Genomic DNA, 17,016 nt, shown 5'->3' with positions numbered 1-17,016 from the left:
GGGCGATCGGGGCCATCGCCCCCCCCCCACATGAGGAAACTTTCTTATTTTATATATAAATAAATCCATCCATAACAAGTTTGGAGCTCTTAAAAGTAGCAGTATTACTGCCGACCGCCCCTTCCCCAGAAGTCCGTCCTGGATCCGCCCCTGTATAGAGTAGCCACAATCGAGTATTTTCCGCTGTATGTTTGGAGTAGTTGTCTTGCTGAACAATAAATTGTTTTCAAGAACCATCTTCTGCCCACTAGTATGGAGATATTCCTTTAATATGTTAATATACACTTTGTAGATCATCACTCCATCGATAAGGTGGAGACGACCCACTCCTGAGGCACTCATACAACCCCAGACGAGCACGGACCCTCCTCCGTGTCTTACTTTAGAGACGAGATTTTGAGGATTCATCTCTGTATTCACCTTGCGCCATACCATACGCCTCCCATTGGACTCGATAAAATTAAATTTATTTTCGTCCGAAAATATGACCCTATTCCAGAAAGAAGCCTGATCCCTTATCTTTATACTCTTTTTCAAACTTTAGTCTCTTTATACGATTTGTCTTGTTCACCCAGAACATTTTCCTGGCTATCCGACCATGATACCCTGCAAATATTCCGCACTGTACTGGCTGATACTTTAACACCGCGTGTTTCCAGATCCGTTGCCAATTGCACAGCACTACTTTTTGGAACCTTTTTTCTTTCCCTAATAATGTAACGTTTAACTTGTTCACTCAACACTCTTGGTCTTCGAGTTCTTTTTTTATTATTTTTTTTATGGTTTCGCACAGTGATAGAAACATTATACATCGCAATTATTGTTTGTACTGTTGAACAAGGCCTGTCTGCAAGGTTTGCCAGGGGCGGATCCAGGACGGACTTCTGGGGGGGGGGGCGGTCGGCGGTAATACTGCTACTTTTAAGAGCTCCAAACTTGTTATGGATGGGTTTATTTATGTATAAAATAAGAGTTTCCTCTTGTGGGGGGGGGGCGATTGCCCCCTCTGGACCCGCCCCTGACTCTATAATACCTTGAAACAGCTTCGCACACCTCCCCAATCCCCAGACATGAACCCCATAGAACATCTATGATCTGTTCTGGAGACAAGAATCAGAAGGCACAGCTTGTCTACTAAAGAAGGCCTAAGAAAAGCTATTCAAGAAGAATGGGACATAATCAGTCCCGAAGCTACAGAACTACGAACTACTACAGGTGAAATCAATGCCACGAAGATTACAGACAATCATTAACGCACAGGGTAATCCCACAAAATATTAAATAACGTAATATACTTTATAAGCATTAATTCAAGCATAAGTGTACGGTGACTTTTTGCGTTTACAAAAAAGGAATTCTCTCTTTTCTTCTGAACAAAACAGTGATTGTGTTTGTTTGGCCTTTCTCTTGTATATAGAAATAAAATGTATGAATGTGTAGTCTTAATTCTGGTTATATATATATTTTTCCACCTCCCGTTCTCATGCTAGCTGTTTTCAATATAAACTATGCACGGTGTACGAACACTTTCTGCGCTCACTGTAGGTATGTTGACAATAAGCGAATGTTATTAGAATATTTGTTGAGATTTATTTTCCTTCACTGCCTTTCGCCTGATTAAAAAGTAGTTTGCAGTGCTTTGGAGCAGCTGCAGGTGGGAACGCGATAATGTTTGAGACATACCGGCGACTTTTTTGTGTGTGAAAATAAGATCTTTCTCATAAAGTAGTAAATAACTGCAGTAGCAATTGTCTACGTAAATGATAAAGACATATCCAACTACAAGAAATTAATACAGTATATATAGCCTATTCATTATTGTGTTTCTCTTTTAACAACTACTAGCTAAGGATGGCCAATTCCAGAATTTTTACTTTCCGGAATCCGGAAAGTAAAATCAGAAAAATTCCGGATCTCGGAAAAATTCCGGATTTTTTCTGAATTCCGGAATTTTTCCGAAATCCGGAATTTTTCCGAATTCCGGAATTTTTCTAAATTCCGGATTTTTTCCGAATGTCGGAATTTTTCCGAAATCCGGAATTTTTCCGAATGTCGGAATTTTTCCGAAATCCGGAATTTTTCCGAATTCCGGAATTTTTCCGAAATCCGGAATTTTTCTGAATTCCGGAATTTTTCCGAATTCCGGAATTTTTCTAAATTCCGGATTTTTTCCGAATGTCGGAATTTTTCCGAAATCCGGAATTTTTCCGAATTCCGGAATTTTTCCGAATTCCGGAATTTTTCCGAATTCCGGAAAGTAAATTTTCCGATTCCGGATTCCGGAAAATTTTGGCCATCCCTAATATATATATATCTACAAGACAGGGTGTCCAATATACAATGCAACCCGGAGTTTGGGATAGTAGAACTTTTGAACCTAAAGTGATACACAAATAATGGTTATACCAAAATGAAGCCTTCTTCATGCATATATTTTTAAACTATTAAGCAACGATTGAAGTATACTAGGAACCACACAGTGTTGCCAGATGTAACCGAAGGTGTAAATCAATTTATTTGCAAAACATGTAAATTGACTCATAACTCATACGTATGGATGTTCTGTTGTTAATTTTCAGTTTGTTTAGTTGAATAGCTTGGAAACTATGGAGCAGAAAAAAGAATTTTTCATTTCCACCGATGGATGAGGCCTCTGTAAGGGGGAGCTAGGGGAATCGTAATTTTCATAAATTAACACTGAATTGGCAACCCTGCTGATGTTTCAGTACATCAAAAGGTGTGTTAAGGATCTGTCTACATTATATAATTCCTGAAAACAATGAAAAACAAACTTTGAAATTATCATGATAAAATTTTTACTTACATGCACTCGGCAACACTGCTATTCATTTCTATGGGGCTATTTAAAGCAAGAGGTATACAAGAACAATTCTTGAACTATTCAAGACCTGGAAACGAACATACGCAGTGCCATTGAGAACATTAACACGTCTAATCTTCGTAAAGTTGCTGCGAACCTGGTGAAATGTGTGAACCAGTGTTTGAATCAAAACAGGGGACACCCCCAGCATCCGCTGTAGAGTTGGTAACTCATTTCTGATAGTAGTAGTGTTGCCGGGTGCATGTAAGTAAACGTGTTATCATGATAATTTCAAAGTTTGTTTTTCATTGTTTTCAGGAATTGTATAATGTAGACAGATCCTTAACACACCTTTTGATGCACTGAAACACCAGCAAAGTTGCCAATTCAGTGTGTTAATTTATGAAAACTACGATTTCCCTAGTTCCCACGTACAGAAGCCTCATGCGATTAGTTGTCGGTGGAAATAAAAGATCCTTTTTACTGCTCCATAGTTTCCAAGCTACTCCAACTAAACAAACTGAAAATTAACGACAGAACATCCATACGTATGAGTTATGAGTCAATTTACATGTTTTGCAAAAAAATTGATTTACACCTTCGGTTACATCTGGCAACACTGTGTGGTTCCTAGTATACTTCAATCGTTGCTTAATAGTTTAAAAATATATGCATGAAGAAGGCTTCATTTTGGTATAACCATTATTTGTGTATCACTTCAGGTTCAAAAGTTCTACTATCCCAAGCTCCGGCTTGCGTTGTATATTGGACACCCTGTATATATTATATATATAATATAGAATGTGGTGTTTCAAAACAACACCGACAATATTTGGAAGGTGATCCCTGACACCAAGATAAGAAAAAGTATAGACAAACCTGGGTGCACAAAGGCTTCCTTTCGGAGTCATAGGCTGCCGAAAACATGGAACAAATGAACTTTAAAGGTCCATAGCTCCAAAACTATGGGACATACCGTAGTCGGATAAAGACTCAACTTACGAATTAGTATGTGCCCTATCCAGATATTCATGTTTCAGAATCCTACGGTACTTCCACAGCAATTTTTATAGAGGTAGTTGGTGAGTACTTCAAATTATATGCCTGTAGCCAAATTGCCTCTTTAAAAATTGTTACGTGAGTACCTTAGAATTCTGAAACATGGATTTTTGGTAGGGCACATATTAGTTCCTAAGTGAAATCGTGACCCGTCTGCTATATGTCCCATAGTTCTGGAGCTGTGGGCCTTTAAAGTTAATTTTTTCATGTTTTCGGCAACCTGTAACTCCGAAAGAAAGCATTTATGCACCCATTTTGGTCTGTACTTTTTGTCTTAACTTGGTGGCAGGAATCACCTCCCAAACGTTGTCGGTATTGTTTTGAAATACCTTATATATATGTAATGAAAAACTTGAGCACGTGTTATATAGTAGTGTAGCTTAGCATTTGTAATGGTATATCGTGGACTTCCGTACATTTATATAGAAGTAGAATAGGGTAATTTGTTGTTTCTGCTTGATAATAAGATATTTGTGTTCTATCTACTGCATATGCTCTTTCTTAAATCCCATTAACTATTAACTTCTGACGTGAGGATTGATCATTGATAAATTACGGCGTATACAGGGTGGGCCATAAAGTAATGGAGAAAAACGCAGAAATTTTGTTTTGTTAATATCGGCAAGGGAACATTGTTCAGCATATTCTGTGGTACCGCAAGGTCAGCAGTCTTGCCAACCTAACTTAAAATTTATTTTTTCCATAGCACTACGTCGGGTTATTACACATCTCAAATTTACGTGTAAAACAAAAGCTTACAATGTTACATGTATTCAGTGTTGCATACCAAGGACGCTCCAGTCGTAAACATTGAAAAACAACCAAACTTTAGACGGTTCTACAACAGTAATAACGCAAGTGAAACAGACAGAGTAATGTACAGTCATGTCCAAAATGATTGTCGCATATGTATAACTGTCTTGTAAGAATGTAATTTGATAACAATTTTGCAGGGTATTTTAATACTGATACTATGTGTATAATTGGGAAATGTATATTTGTGGTAAATTTCATAGGAAAAGAATATAAATACAATAAAACAAAATGTTGCCAAATGGACAAGAAAGTTTTATTTTCGTTTTATTCTTCTTATTTAGTGCTCTTTTGACATAACATTCGCCACATACATGTCTTTGCCGATTATACACATACTAACATTATAAGAAATACCGGGCGAATTCGTTATCAAATTATATTGCTACAACATATTTATAGACATCCGACAATAAATTTTGAACATGAGTGTACATCCAAAGTATCTTAATGTCGAATACTACGATGATCATATGACGTATTTTGAACAAGTAGAAACGAAGCTACAAGGGATTGAAGATTTCACTTGATGCTTCACAAGTATGACATTGTAAATTTTCGTTTTATATGCAGATTTGAAATATATAATAACCTGACGCAGTTCTATTTGAAAAAAAAAAAAAAAATAACTTTAGGCTGGTTGACAATACTGTTAATCTTCGGGTATGACAGGGTATGTTAATGTCTCCCTGCCGATATTTGAATGGTGCAAAATTTCATAATTTTTTGTCCATTAATTCATAAGTTACCAGGGCGTATCAAGAAAAATGGTTCACTCTGTATACAGTAACTGGAATTTCGATCTGTTCTTTGAATGATGTTATTCTACAACTAATTTGGAACACATTTTCTCCCATGAACCTGAAGACGCAAGTCAGTGTTTTCGGTATAATTTGTAGGTTTGTGATTTTTTTCCGATGTATAACCAAGAACTGCAAATTGTGAAAAAACTGTTACTTTCTGACCGCTAAATTGAACGAAGTATTAGTAGAAACAAAGAACTTGCTCAAAATTATCATAAAGTCAGACATAAGTGAGTCCTAAATCTCAGATCGTGGCATTATTAAAAATATATATGGAATAACTCAATAAGAAATCACGACTATTGGCATACAAATTGCTAAACAAAACGATCTCCGTTCATAAACTGTCCACAGTGGTACGAATGTTGTCAACATTCGATCCAGTAATTGAGAAGAGTCTTTGGACTGACAGAGGCTAAATTCGATTATGGTGGACTTACAAATTATCATAATGCTCATTATTGTGCTCCTAAAGGTCAAAATCCAAAATAATACAAAGAAAAGGACACACAAGAGAAGATTCTGATTAAATGTGTAGATGGAAATCATCCACAATCATTTGATCGGCTTTTCTTTCTGTCGCAAAACGTACACGGCAGCATGTGTGACATGTTTTTAAGAGTAGAAATATCTATGCTGCTGGAGGATATATCTCTAACGTGGCTGCCCAACCAACTTCTTCTAAGACGTGCGACAATAGCAGGACAACAATTAGCCACTCATGGCTCAATGAAGGTGGCCAATTCCACGGCAAGCGCGAAGTCCGGATTTAACATCATGTGACTACATTTGGGGTCACATGAAAGATCTAGCATTCCGCACTCCGGTGGTATCCGTAGAAGAGTTGAGAGAGTTGAATTTGGTGGCCACCCAGTACATAAGAGACATACTCTCAACGCTAGTGACGGTGATTGAAGTACGTCGTAGGCTGCGTGATTGATATACAATCAAGAGAGGCAGTTCGAACAAGAATTGGAGTTTCTAAATGTATTTTCGATTTGTTTCATTAAACTTGATTACTTAGTATTTTTTCACTATTTATTTCTCTACTGTTACAACTTTCTCACGCCCAAGTAAATTTACTAATCATATTACAAATTACTGCTACAGCATGCTGTTTTTTCGAAAGTAAATAACATTCGTACCTTTGTGGAAAGCTTATAAACTGAGGAGGTCATTTTAGCAATTTGTATGCCAATTGATGTAGTTTCTTTTTGAAATATTCGCTTCAATATAAAGTTTTTTTTAATACTTCAATTTGCGAATTATGACTCATTTATGTCTGACTTTATGGAATTTTAGGGCTTTGTTTATTCACTGATTTTTATTTTTTTTTACAGTACTACTGCATTCGTCAGCTATTAGAGAAGTGTCAGTGTACTGGTCAGAGTGGAGTAGTCTTTTCGATTTGCAGTTTTTAGTTGTAAATCTACAAATTTAAAAAGAGTCAAATCTATAAATTACGCTGAAACCACTTACTTGCAAACCCTGGTTCATGGAATCAAATTTTTTAGAAACTAGTTGAATAACCCCATTCAAGGAATAGGTTTAATTTCCAGACACTTAGTACATACAGAGTGGTAAGACAATGCACCGACAAACTGGAGGAGATGATATTAGATATGAAATTAATCAAGAAATCGAAAATGACACTGTTTTCACATAAGAGAATTGAAAAAGCAGTGAAAGTTTTGATATAATGTCGAATATCTCATGAACGCGGAAAGATATTACTGTCAGCTCAAAAGATTACACAGAGCCGCATTTGAAAAATGCGATAACATACAATGGGAGCTGAGAGTCACCGCGATACAGGATCCCTACAGACAAATCGAGAATTCTCACGTATTACCCATATGTGAGTATCTCTGTTGCGCGGTGACCACTTTGCTCCTATCGGTACGTTATTGTATTTGTTAAGTGCAACTTGTGTAATCTTTTGACTCGACAGTAATATCCTTCCGCGTTCGTAAAATATTCAGCATTATATCAATGCTTTCGCCTGTATTTCAACGTCCCTTATGTGAAACGGTGCTGCTTTCGACCCATGTTCATATTTTTTTTTTTTTTTTTGCCTAATTTCGTGTCTATAATCGCCTCCTCCAGTTTGCTTGTAAGGGGCCGTAGTGGCTCAGTGGTACAGCGTTTACCTCTGGTGTTTGGGGTCTCGGGTTCAAACCCTGCTCCCACCAAGTGAACTTTGTGGTGGGTTTTCTAGGTGTTCTCCCATTTCCTCCCACTTTCTTCATTCCACCATTCATTCGTCTCCCATCATCACCGTCTCCTTTAGCCTAACCGGCATAACCGTGGGACGTAAAACTCTAAAATTTCATTTTCCAGTTTGCTTGTACATTGTCTTACTACCCGGTATACAGGTGGAAGCGCATTTAAGGTTATTTCTGATTATACATCGTCCGATTCAAACGAAATTAGTAGAATGTTTCTCTTTAGAGATGAGGCTAAATATACTGTCTATAAGGAGTATACTGCAAATAATTTAAGTTCTCGTTCAAACTGATAAATGCAAGCGGATTGTATTTGCAATGTGTATGTGTGTGTGTGGATTGTATTTGCAATTTCAAGACAACGCCAGTGAACGTCTATATTGCGCGTGACTACTTCGAGCATAGCCGCATATTGGAGCTAAAGAGAAGCTTGATTAATGTTCAACAGAATTGCCACTGGCATGGATCGTGAATTATCAGTGGTTCATTGGTAGTGTTCACGATATTAAACAGAAAGTGTCCACAGTAGATGTGCCCCTGTGATGCACTGGAAAGCGCGGGGACAGAAGGATAATGCGGGCCGCTTAAACAGTATAACGATTGCCAGGTGCAATGAGTCACCCATGTGAATGCATTAACACTATCAATCGATTGTAGGAGACAGTTCTCCATTACCTTATTTCTCTCACATCATTGCGCCTGATTTTCTTATCGTTCAAAATATTTTCGGCGATGATAGGAGAAACTAGTAGCGAGGCGAATGGAGGCGGTGAACTCAGCGATGGGTCTTTTTTTGTCTTGGGACAGTAACGGCTTGTATATGTCCATAGATGAGCAGGGAAAATGAAACGTATATTCGCACTCGTCATACAAGACCAACATCAGGCATCAGGGAACAATATGCTGCACATCCTGGTTGTCTCTAGTTTTCACAGAAGAGCATGACTAGTGCGTCTTTTACATTTCGTGACGTCAATAATCCTATCTTACCTAGATACTTCACGAGAAGTCATCTTCAAGCAGGATAACGTACGTTTCCATACTGGCAGAAGAATCCACCGTGCTGTACTCGTTACACGCCTTCCTACCCTAGTCTGCTATACCTCCAGACATAAGCGTTATCGAACGCATGATGAGAAGGCCAGCGACAATCGACCACCAAAGTATGTAGTGAGTGTGCGATATCATTTCCCAGACTTAGATTCAGCATATGTACGACCAGCGGGTTAGAGGTGGTTAAACATGCTATTAAGATCAGTTCTGTATGTGTTGTCAGATATTGAGGATGTCTCATGGGAGCCATGATGAAATCAGCACTATTTTTTTGTCGTGTAGACTTTGTTCCAGATCAGAATTCATATTTGATGTTTTTAAATCTGTTTCTGCTTAGTAATTCAATTTTTTCTACTGCATTGGAAGATGAACATGCAGTTTTCTTGCGCTGTATTTTTGAAAGCAGGAACCTATAACATTGAAGTGCACGGTAAGACTTGTTAATGTTGTTGAAACATCTGACTTTAAACAGAGAGAGGAAAAGGTTTGCAATAATACTATTTAGTATACATCAAGATAGGATTTTGTTTATATAATAGGCTACAACTCATTTTGTACTTCAAAAAATAAAATGTTCAATTTTTGGTTCATATACGAAATGCATACACGTATGAAACATTCATTGTGCTCAGATTTTGTGTTTATTATTTGTTTATTTATATTATGTATAGTATTCTTTCATTCCCTTTTGCAACTGAATGCAAACATCACAGAGTATTAACATTGTGGTATGATTAAAAATTTAAGTTGTTTGATCGACTGCTAATGGAGCAAAATGGGCGTCAGTAGAGGGTAGATTTTGAAGCAAATCTAAGAAGTGTTACTGAAAAGAAGATAACAAATAATCTAATGCGAAGATGATGGTTGCTGGAAGCTACAAATGATCATGAATCAGAGCTATATTTCAGTTTTCATTCGGTAATTAATTTTTACATTTTTGAATTCCCGTCAATGTGTGAGTTGTAAATATTAGTCAATTGATACTTATCAATTGGATTCTAACATCTAATATACGTAAGTGCTTTCACGTCGTTCAGAAACTAAGTAATATGATTATTTTATATTTAGAACAAATGGAATCTAGTCTGAGTACATAAGTAACTTTATATGGGTTTGAAGAAAACATTAATAAATATAAACAAAACAATTCTGATTATTTTTGTCAGGATAGGACTAGAGAAGGAAAGAAATAAAGTAAGAGCAGAAAATGAAAAAAAAAAAAGAAATAAATTGTCATTCTAAACACTCTGCCATTATATATCTTAAGACAGCGATGTAATCCCTAACCTTTGTGGACTTCATATTTCGGTTCTATGTTATTGCGCTGCTTCTGTCCAAGAATGATTTGTGAAGTTTGTTTAAATATTTCTTCATAAAATTTAACACTAGACATGTACATTTAAAGTAAATTTTTGGAATACTTATAAGTTTGACATCTTACCATAATAATGTTGGGTCTCTTGAAATATTAACAGCGTTGAATAACCTATGACATCTTTATATTTTAGCCCTTGATTAATGTGGGATATATTATTTTTGTGTTTTCTCTGCAATTTTAATAGTTCGATTTTGCTGATTCCTTATTCAAATTATTTAAGTATTCCTTACTTTGTGAAAATTAAATTTTGATACACATAATTTAATATTTCATTTAAGTATTACTAAATTTATACACAATGCAAATTTGATTTTGAAGAAAGCAAAATAAACTTAATTAGATTTGAAGAAGAAATCAGTAAAATCAAGCCATTAAAATTCCAGTTCATTTAAAAAAAAAAAAAAAATCCTCATATTAAGCAATGGACTATATAATAATAATAATCGGTAGGTATTAAACACTGTTAAGCTAGAAATTAGCAGATAACTAATATTGAAATCTATTAATTGTATCATAGTATATTTAATATAGGATGTAGATTTAAAATAAGTTTGACAGGAATTCTTACATGAAACAGAATGATTTTCTAAAAGTACAGCTTTCATATTTCGAGATGTAGGTGAAAGTAATGTAACAGTTTAGACTTTTACATTTCCACATATTTGTAAATAACGCTTTCATTCATACGTACACAATATGTATAGGTCTTCCTTCAGTATAAAAGGAAATACCTAGGTCAAAGTTACTGTAGTCATTCCTCATCTTTTTAATCGATGTGGTGAAAATCTCATTATCCTAATCACTTTTTCGTTCTTAGTTCGCCTGTATTTAGTGCCCTTAATTGCTTGTGGAGTAACATATTGAAATCATCTTGTTCTGCAGGATTCAGAGACCAATGTGGATCCCAGTCACCCTAGTCGAGGAGGATCACCTAACAACAACAGTAGTCCATCCCCAGGTTCTGTGATCATTGCCCCACCTACTTTCCCTATGCCAATGATGACACCTCTACCACCACAGCTTCGACAGGTCGTCCCAGCTGTACCTTTTCCTCCTGCTCACTTTCAACACCCTTCTCAGTCTCATTCAAATAAAGGTAGAAGCCCGCCTCATGTAGGCAACAGGGTAGGATGGGCCAAACACCGACGCTACTCTGCTTCTCAAGGTATTTTCCTTATTCATTCACTTTCTTTTGGTTCTAAGGATAATAACTGTAATATCTTTTCGTCATGAGAACTCTGTAGAGAGCATATACATGAATTTCTTACATTTTCTGAAGTTGGATTCTGTTGCAGTGACATAAGGGTAGGTGGAAAATCTTTTATTCAGTTTGTATTCATTTGTGTAATCGGTTTCTGAAGAGTTGGCTGTGCCATCAAAAACTTAACTTTCATATTAATATGTTTCCTTTATACGAAATCTGACGAAAGGACAAACATCGGAAATATCTTATGTAAAGACTACACATGTTTTTAGGGGAATGAAAGGTTAAGAAGTGAGTTTATTATTATGGAAACAGCAAGGGTTACGAATAAATGCAGTTTTTTCCATGAACACGGTCCTTGAGTCAAAGGCCAAATATGAGAGAAATTAACTCAATATCACTTAACATTGTGTTAGTCACGGATGCAGAATTCATTTTCTTTTTCAAATTGTTTTCAAATAGCATGTACGTTCGTATGCTTTTGTGTGTGTGTAAATATTTCTGTATTTAATTTTAGTTTTTCATAATTTCTTTCACTTACTTATAAGTAGCCTGTTTTAGTTCAATTTCCATACATTAATTTAAGTTATTTAGTGATGATACACCTTTGGCGTAGTAAAAATATTGGAAATGTTCATGGAAAGTGATAAATTGGGCGGGACACAATAGTCAGAAGACAAGGAAGAAAAGTTAGTTTTGAGAAGGAACAATTGGTGGTCCATTTGTATTAGTTGAGAAAATAAAGAAATGTGTGATGCGTGTCATGTAAGAAGAAAATTCTTGTACGGACATCTCAAAACAGAAATGTTTCGATGGAAAATAGGCTGAACATGTTTCGTTCACCTAAAAAGAAAAATTATTTTCAGAGAATATATAATCAGTTGTTACATTCAAATAATTTAGTAAGTGTTCTATTAATTAGTGAAGTAAGTTAACTTAGTATTAAATTACTATATTTTATATATATTTGTGTATTAATTCCAGTGAAACTATAAGTCGTGCAATATGCTTACATTGACACTTAATTGCTAAATCTGTTCTTAAACGATATATCAGAGTAGGAAGCCATGTAATTTACCCACCAGCTAAAATAAACATATCTTCCGGCCATTGAAACATAGCAGCGACGCCGCTGTGAGTGCCAGAACACTAAAATATCATGATCCCCATTTCGTATCGATTTATGTCAAAACTTTCATTTCTGAGAGGAAACTGAACACATGTTACAGAGACGAACCATGCCTATACATCGACAGATTTAAATTTCTACTGATGAGGTGCTATAGAAAATAAAAGTGTAATGTCTAATAAGTCGTAATTGTCTTCAAAAACTGGAAAGGAAAAAAGTATGTAGTAGGTTCTCAAAAATAACACTAGAGAGCTAAATGTTTTCGTAACTACTTGATCTAGAGATGGAGAGACAATTTTAACAATTGGTTCTTTCGGGCGAACCGGATGAATGACAGCACGAAGTAATTACATCCAGAAAAGAGCGAAAATAATATACACGAGAAAGCTGCATTGTAAGTGCTTTCGCTGAAAATCTTCATCAAATGGGAAGGGAAGAGGTTAAAAAACAGAAAACTGTTGGGCGCAATGTTGGAATGCAGAATCAAGTGATATTCTTTTATATCTTCTTCGCCACCTTTACATGTACTATGTACGAATATGTCATCTGTATGAAGTTGTTACACTGGATGAAGAAATGAAAATAATTTGACTCCGGTGGGGAAAAAAGTAAACATTAGATTCAAGCGGAAGACATGCCCAGGGCAAACAATTAATAATATTGAATGGATAGAATATAATAGCCTAGTTAATTTCCACGCCAAATGTAGGTTATCGGTCCATTATAAAACCAGCGAAAGAGTCAAGAAATTACGAAAAGGAAACAATGGTCAAAGTGCAGTCACTTATTTAGCTGTTTGGCCATTAATTTTTGATCTGAACATAAGAATATATTGAATAACAAAAGTCGAATGAATCTCAGTTTGAATGAAATGTAAGTAAATACTTTCTTGTAAAAAATGTTTTTATTATTGCCTTAGTTTTTGTTATTTCAGACAAATTGTAGATAACGTGCGTTTTGTATATGCTTGGTTTCAAGTCCGATTCCTGGTGAAAGAACTTGCCTTGAAAAATACCCAAATAAGTTTCGGATCCTATATTATTAGGAGATCCTGTTGCATGTATCCTCAGTGCTGAAAAGAGACTGAAGTACAAATTATCAACTATTTAAGATATTACGTAGAATTTGCTGATGCGAAGGGAATATAGACTTTACACCCTCAACACGAGTTCACGTTCTTAATCTACAGAAGTCTTTTGGAGAAGATTGTCAGGCAACCTGTGGTCTGAAGGAAGTACATGAGTATTCTGTTTTCATGTTCTTTAAAAATTAGTCCCCGAACAGACTTAAAAACTAATCAAAAATGATATCACGAAAACTGAGACTTACATTCAAGTCACAAAGGGATGTGCCATATGGCTTAGATATATCTTTCGGTTGTGAAAGTTCGTATACTTCGTATCACAACAGATTTTAACCGTGGGAGTTCGTCGCAGTATATAAAAGTGATACACTTGATTTAGTTATCACTTCTACATAGTGATTATTTATTTATATAACGGTAATTTCAGTAACTTGTTTTAAATAATTCCAGGACATAAATTTATCGTGTGTCCTTTCATCATTTGAAGAAAAAAACATTTGGAATAATGTGAAACCAAGGAGATGTGCAGTGTCTTTTATGATGACAAGAGTCGTAATGTATCAAATTGATACACTGGAAAAATACTTTGCCATTTTATACAACACTTAATACGCATACATTAATTTTAGTCTATAACACAAATTTTTATTGGGTTTTAGTTCCTTTCTACACTTCATAATTGCTTTTCATTTCAAAATGGAAACATTCATTCTAAAACTAAGACATATTGGACAGTTTTTGTATTTAGTTGGTAACAAATCTTTGTGACGGACTTATTCGCTATTTATATCTACTGTTTTTCAGAGAAAACATCAATATAATAACATACTGTAGAACCCATTTATTACCCGATTATCTGCTCTATTGCAATAGAGAAAAACATTTGCTTGTCTTTCATTACGCTTCATTTGGTCATCAAACCTAAGACATTGCGTGAAAAATCTAAATTTCAGATGGTTCATGAAATGTCTAAATTTTTGCAACACACCTCCTCACAAATCTTCCTATATCGATCTGTTTGCATGTAGTGATCTGGCCAGATCAAGAAATCCAATGGAGATCTTGCACACAAATTGATACCAGTTGTATCACACTCTCTTTTTAAAGTTCCCGTTCTACACTACTGATTCGTACAACGAATAATATTCTAAAGCCGTAACATTGTAATGGGATCTTACTTTGTTTGGCAATATCTTAAATCTCAAGAAGCTTTATCACTATACCACCTTGTTGTTTTGTCTCAAGTTTCCTTCACGTCCCTCATCAGCATTGTCAAATGTGTCAGAATCCTCTCCATAGTATTCTAATTTAAGTGAATTGTGTGAATTTCCATAATCAAAACAACAGTTTCTGAACTAGTTGAACATCAGAATAATTATTCGCACATCCCCTTTGTCATACTCAATGAGAAAAATGAAATAACTCACGTAAGTGAAATAAACTCTTAACGAAAAAAGTCACTGCGATAACACACTGCAACTGACAATAAACGATAATACCATCGCTAGTCACACCGTATCAATTTGATACAGTCGTATACAAGGGGAAACACCATCAGCTCAAAAGTTTAAAATGAATAGATTTCGTTACATAATGTCTTGCAGTCTTGGCTGTTCTGATTCAAAAAGTCATATTAGAAAACATGCAAATTATACTAAATCTTTAACAAGATTGTGCAACGTTTTTACAACTACTCTTGCTGAGTTACAACCCAATCTACAAGTTTAATACTTGAACTCCAACGTACAAGGAGCGTATCGATATTGACATTTCTTCTTTTCGTAAAATACCGTGTGTGGGCACTACAAAATTGCACATGATAAATATAAAAGGTTGCGCATAGTATATTAATAGCTTTTAGGAAGAGTATATTTAACAATATAATCCTCGAGATACATCGAATTTGTACACACATAACATATTGAAGAAAGAAAGAACAGAGTGTTTATGGGAATGAGCGTCGTAAACTCGAAGCATTGTGTGTTGAGATATCGTAACTTAAGAATTCCCTATATTATTAGGATTTTTCCTTTTTTTTTTTCTTTCTTCTTTCTTTCGTTTTCTTTCTTTTCAAGATGTCGTTCACATTTTAATTTAGCTTATGTTTGAATACTATGCAGTAACGCACTTATAAAAACACACATATACAAAGAAAGAAAGAAAAAAACATTAAAACACTTATCATGCTCATAAACTTGAAAATAAGGTTGAAGTACATGATGTTTGTTCTTTCAGTTGCAGGCTTATAGTTATTTCGAAATTCTAGTTAGTAATGCCTTAGATTGGTAAACTGTTGAAATCTGTAAGGAATGTAGTTGTTTTAAACCCTTAAAAAAAAGTTAACTCGAATTCAAAGTAAATATTTCGAACTATTAATTTCGTATTTGTTTCCTAACAGAATTTAATTAATTTTTTTTCTTCACTCGTGTCGGTTTTCTATTAAAATCGGGAAGAGAGCATATATTAAAATATTTCTCCCAAAGCAAAACTTTAGACCAAATTATTACCATAGGCAGTCAAAATCGAAATAGTAGAAGAGACATGTTTGTCGCTGTAAGAGTTAATTAAGCAAAATCTGTGAGACAGTTGTATCTGTGCATTGTTGTTTAGTTTGTATGAAATCGATTTGCTTCTCATACATTACTGTCGTGAACTTTTACCTTAAATGTAATTGAACAATAGTAGAATACTTCACATAGTATGACATTTATGCAAACATTAGATGGTCATAATTTTATTTTCTTTCCATCAGTTTCAATATTTAGATAGTAAGTTTCTTTGTGATTTTTGTTTTTTATTTTATTTTATTTTTTTTTTTATTTTGTCAAATACTTTACGCTCATGAGTAACCGTTGACTGACTACTAAACAGCTAAATCATCATTATTTTAAGTAGGTGGAAGAAAGTCATGAAATGCTAAGTCACGGGTGCAACTTTGAAGAAACTCGTTGTAGTACAGTATAATGGTTATAGTTTCATTGTTAAATTTACGAGTTCAATATTAAAAAATATATTTTTAATAACGGAATCTTTTTTTTTTTTTTTTTAAGTTCAATAGTATATTTTATTGTAGAAACAAATTGATAACAGGTTAAGTTGAACAGATATTGAAGATGTCATAGGAAATCAACTCCGTATTCCTCAGTGAATTGGTGGTTCTCAAGTGCTTGTGTTACTACTTAGACACTCAATTAGCAAATTACCTCGCGTGTCTCCTCGTTCCCTCTGTGATTATACCATTTATATTAAATTCTTAGGAACAGAATTGTGTTTTTCTTTGTCGGAGGAGTTCGTGAATTCTCGCAACATTCAATGTATTTCAGTTCCAACTAAGAGTTACTGCTTTGCAAAACTTGTCTCAAGATGTTACATATCCGCATACCATATCATTAAAGCTGGCCAATGGCAATTACGTTATGGTCTGATTACTTGTGTACGGGATAATAT

General features: G+C 35.0%; 1 protein-coding gene across 1 annotated transcript in view; it reads left to right on the top strand.

Moving 5' to 3' along the window:
- Window positions 1–17,016, top strand: part of LOC145675119 (uncharacterized) — an 82,382-nt gene that overhangs the window by 52,840 nt on the left and 12,526 nt on the right. Inside the window, exon 8 of the mRNA XM_081745490.1 lies at window positions 11,035–11,317. Within this exon, the coding sequence (XP_081601616.1) occupies window positions 11,035–11,317 (283 nt within the window). The remainder of the gene's footprint in view (window positions 1–11,034; window positions 11,318–17,016) is intronic.

The sequence above is a fragment of the Thermobia domestica genome, chromosome 2 (assembly GCF_964235325.1).
Source record: "Thermobia domestica chromosome 2, izTheDome1.hap1.1, whole genome shotgun sequence".
NCBI classification, from domain to species: Eukaryota; Metazoa; Arthropoda; class Insecta; order Zygentoma; family Lepismatidae; genus Thermobia; species Thermobia domestica.
Note: the sequence above shows the minus strand (reverse complement) of the source record. Positions and strands in the feature narration are given on the sequence as shown.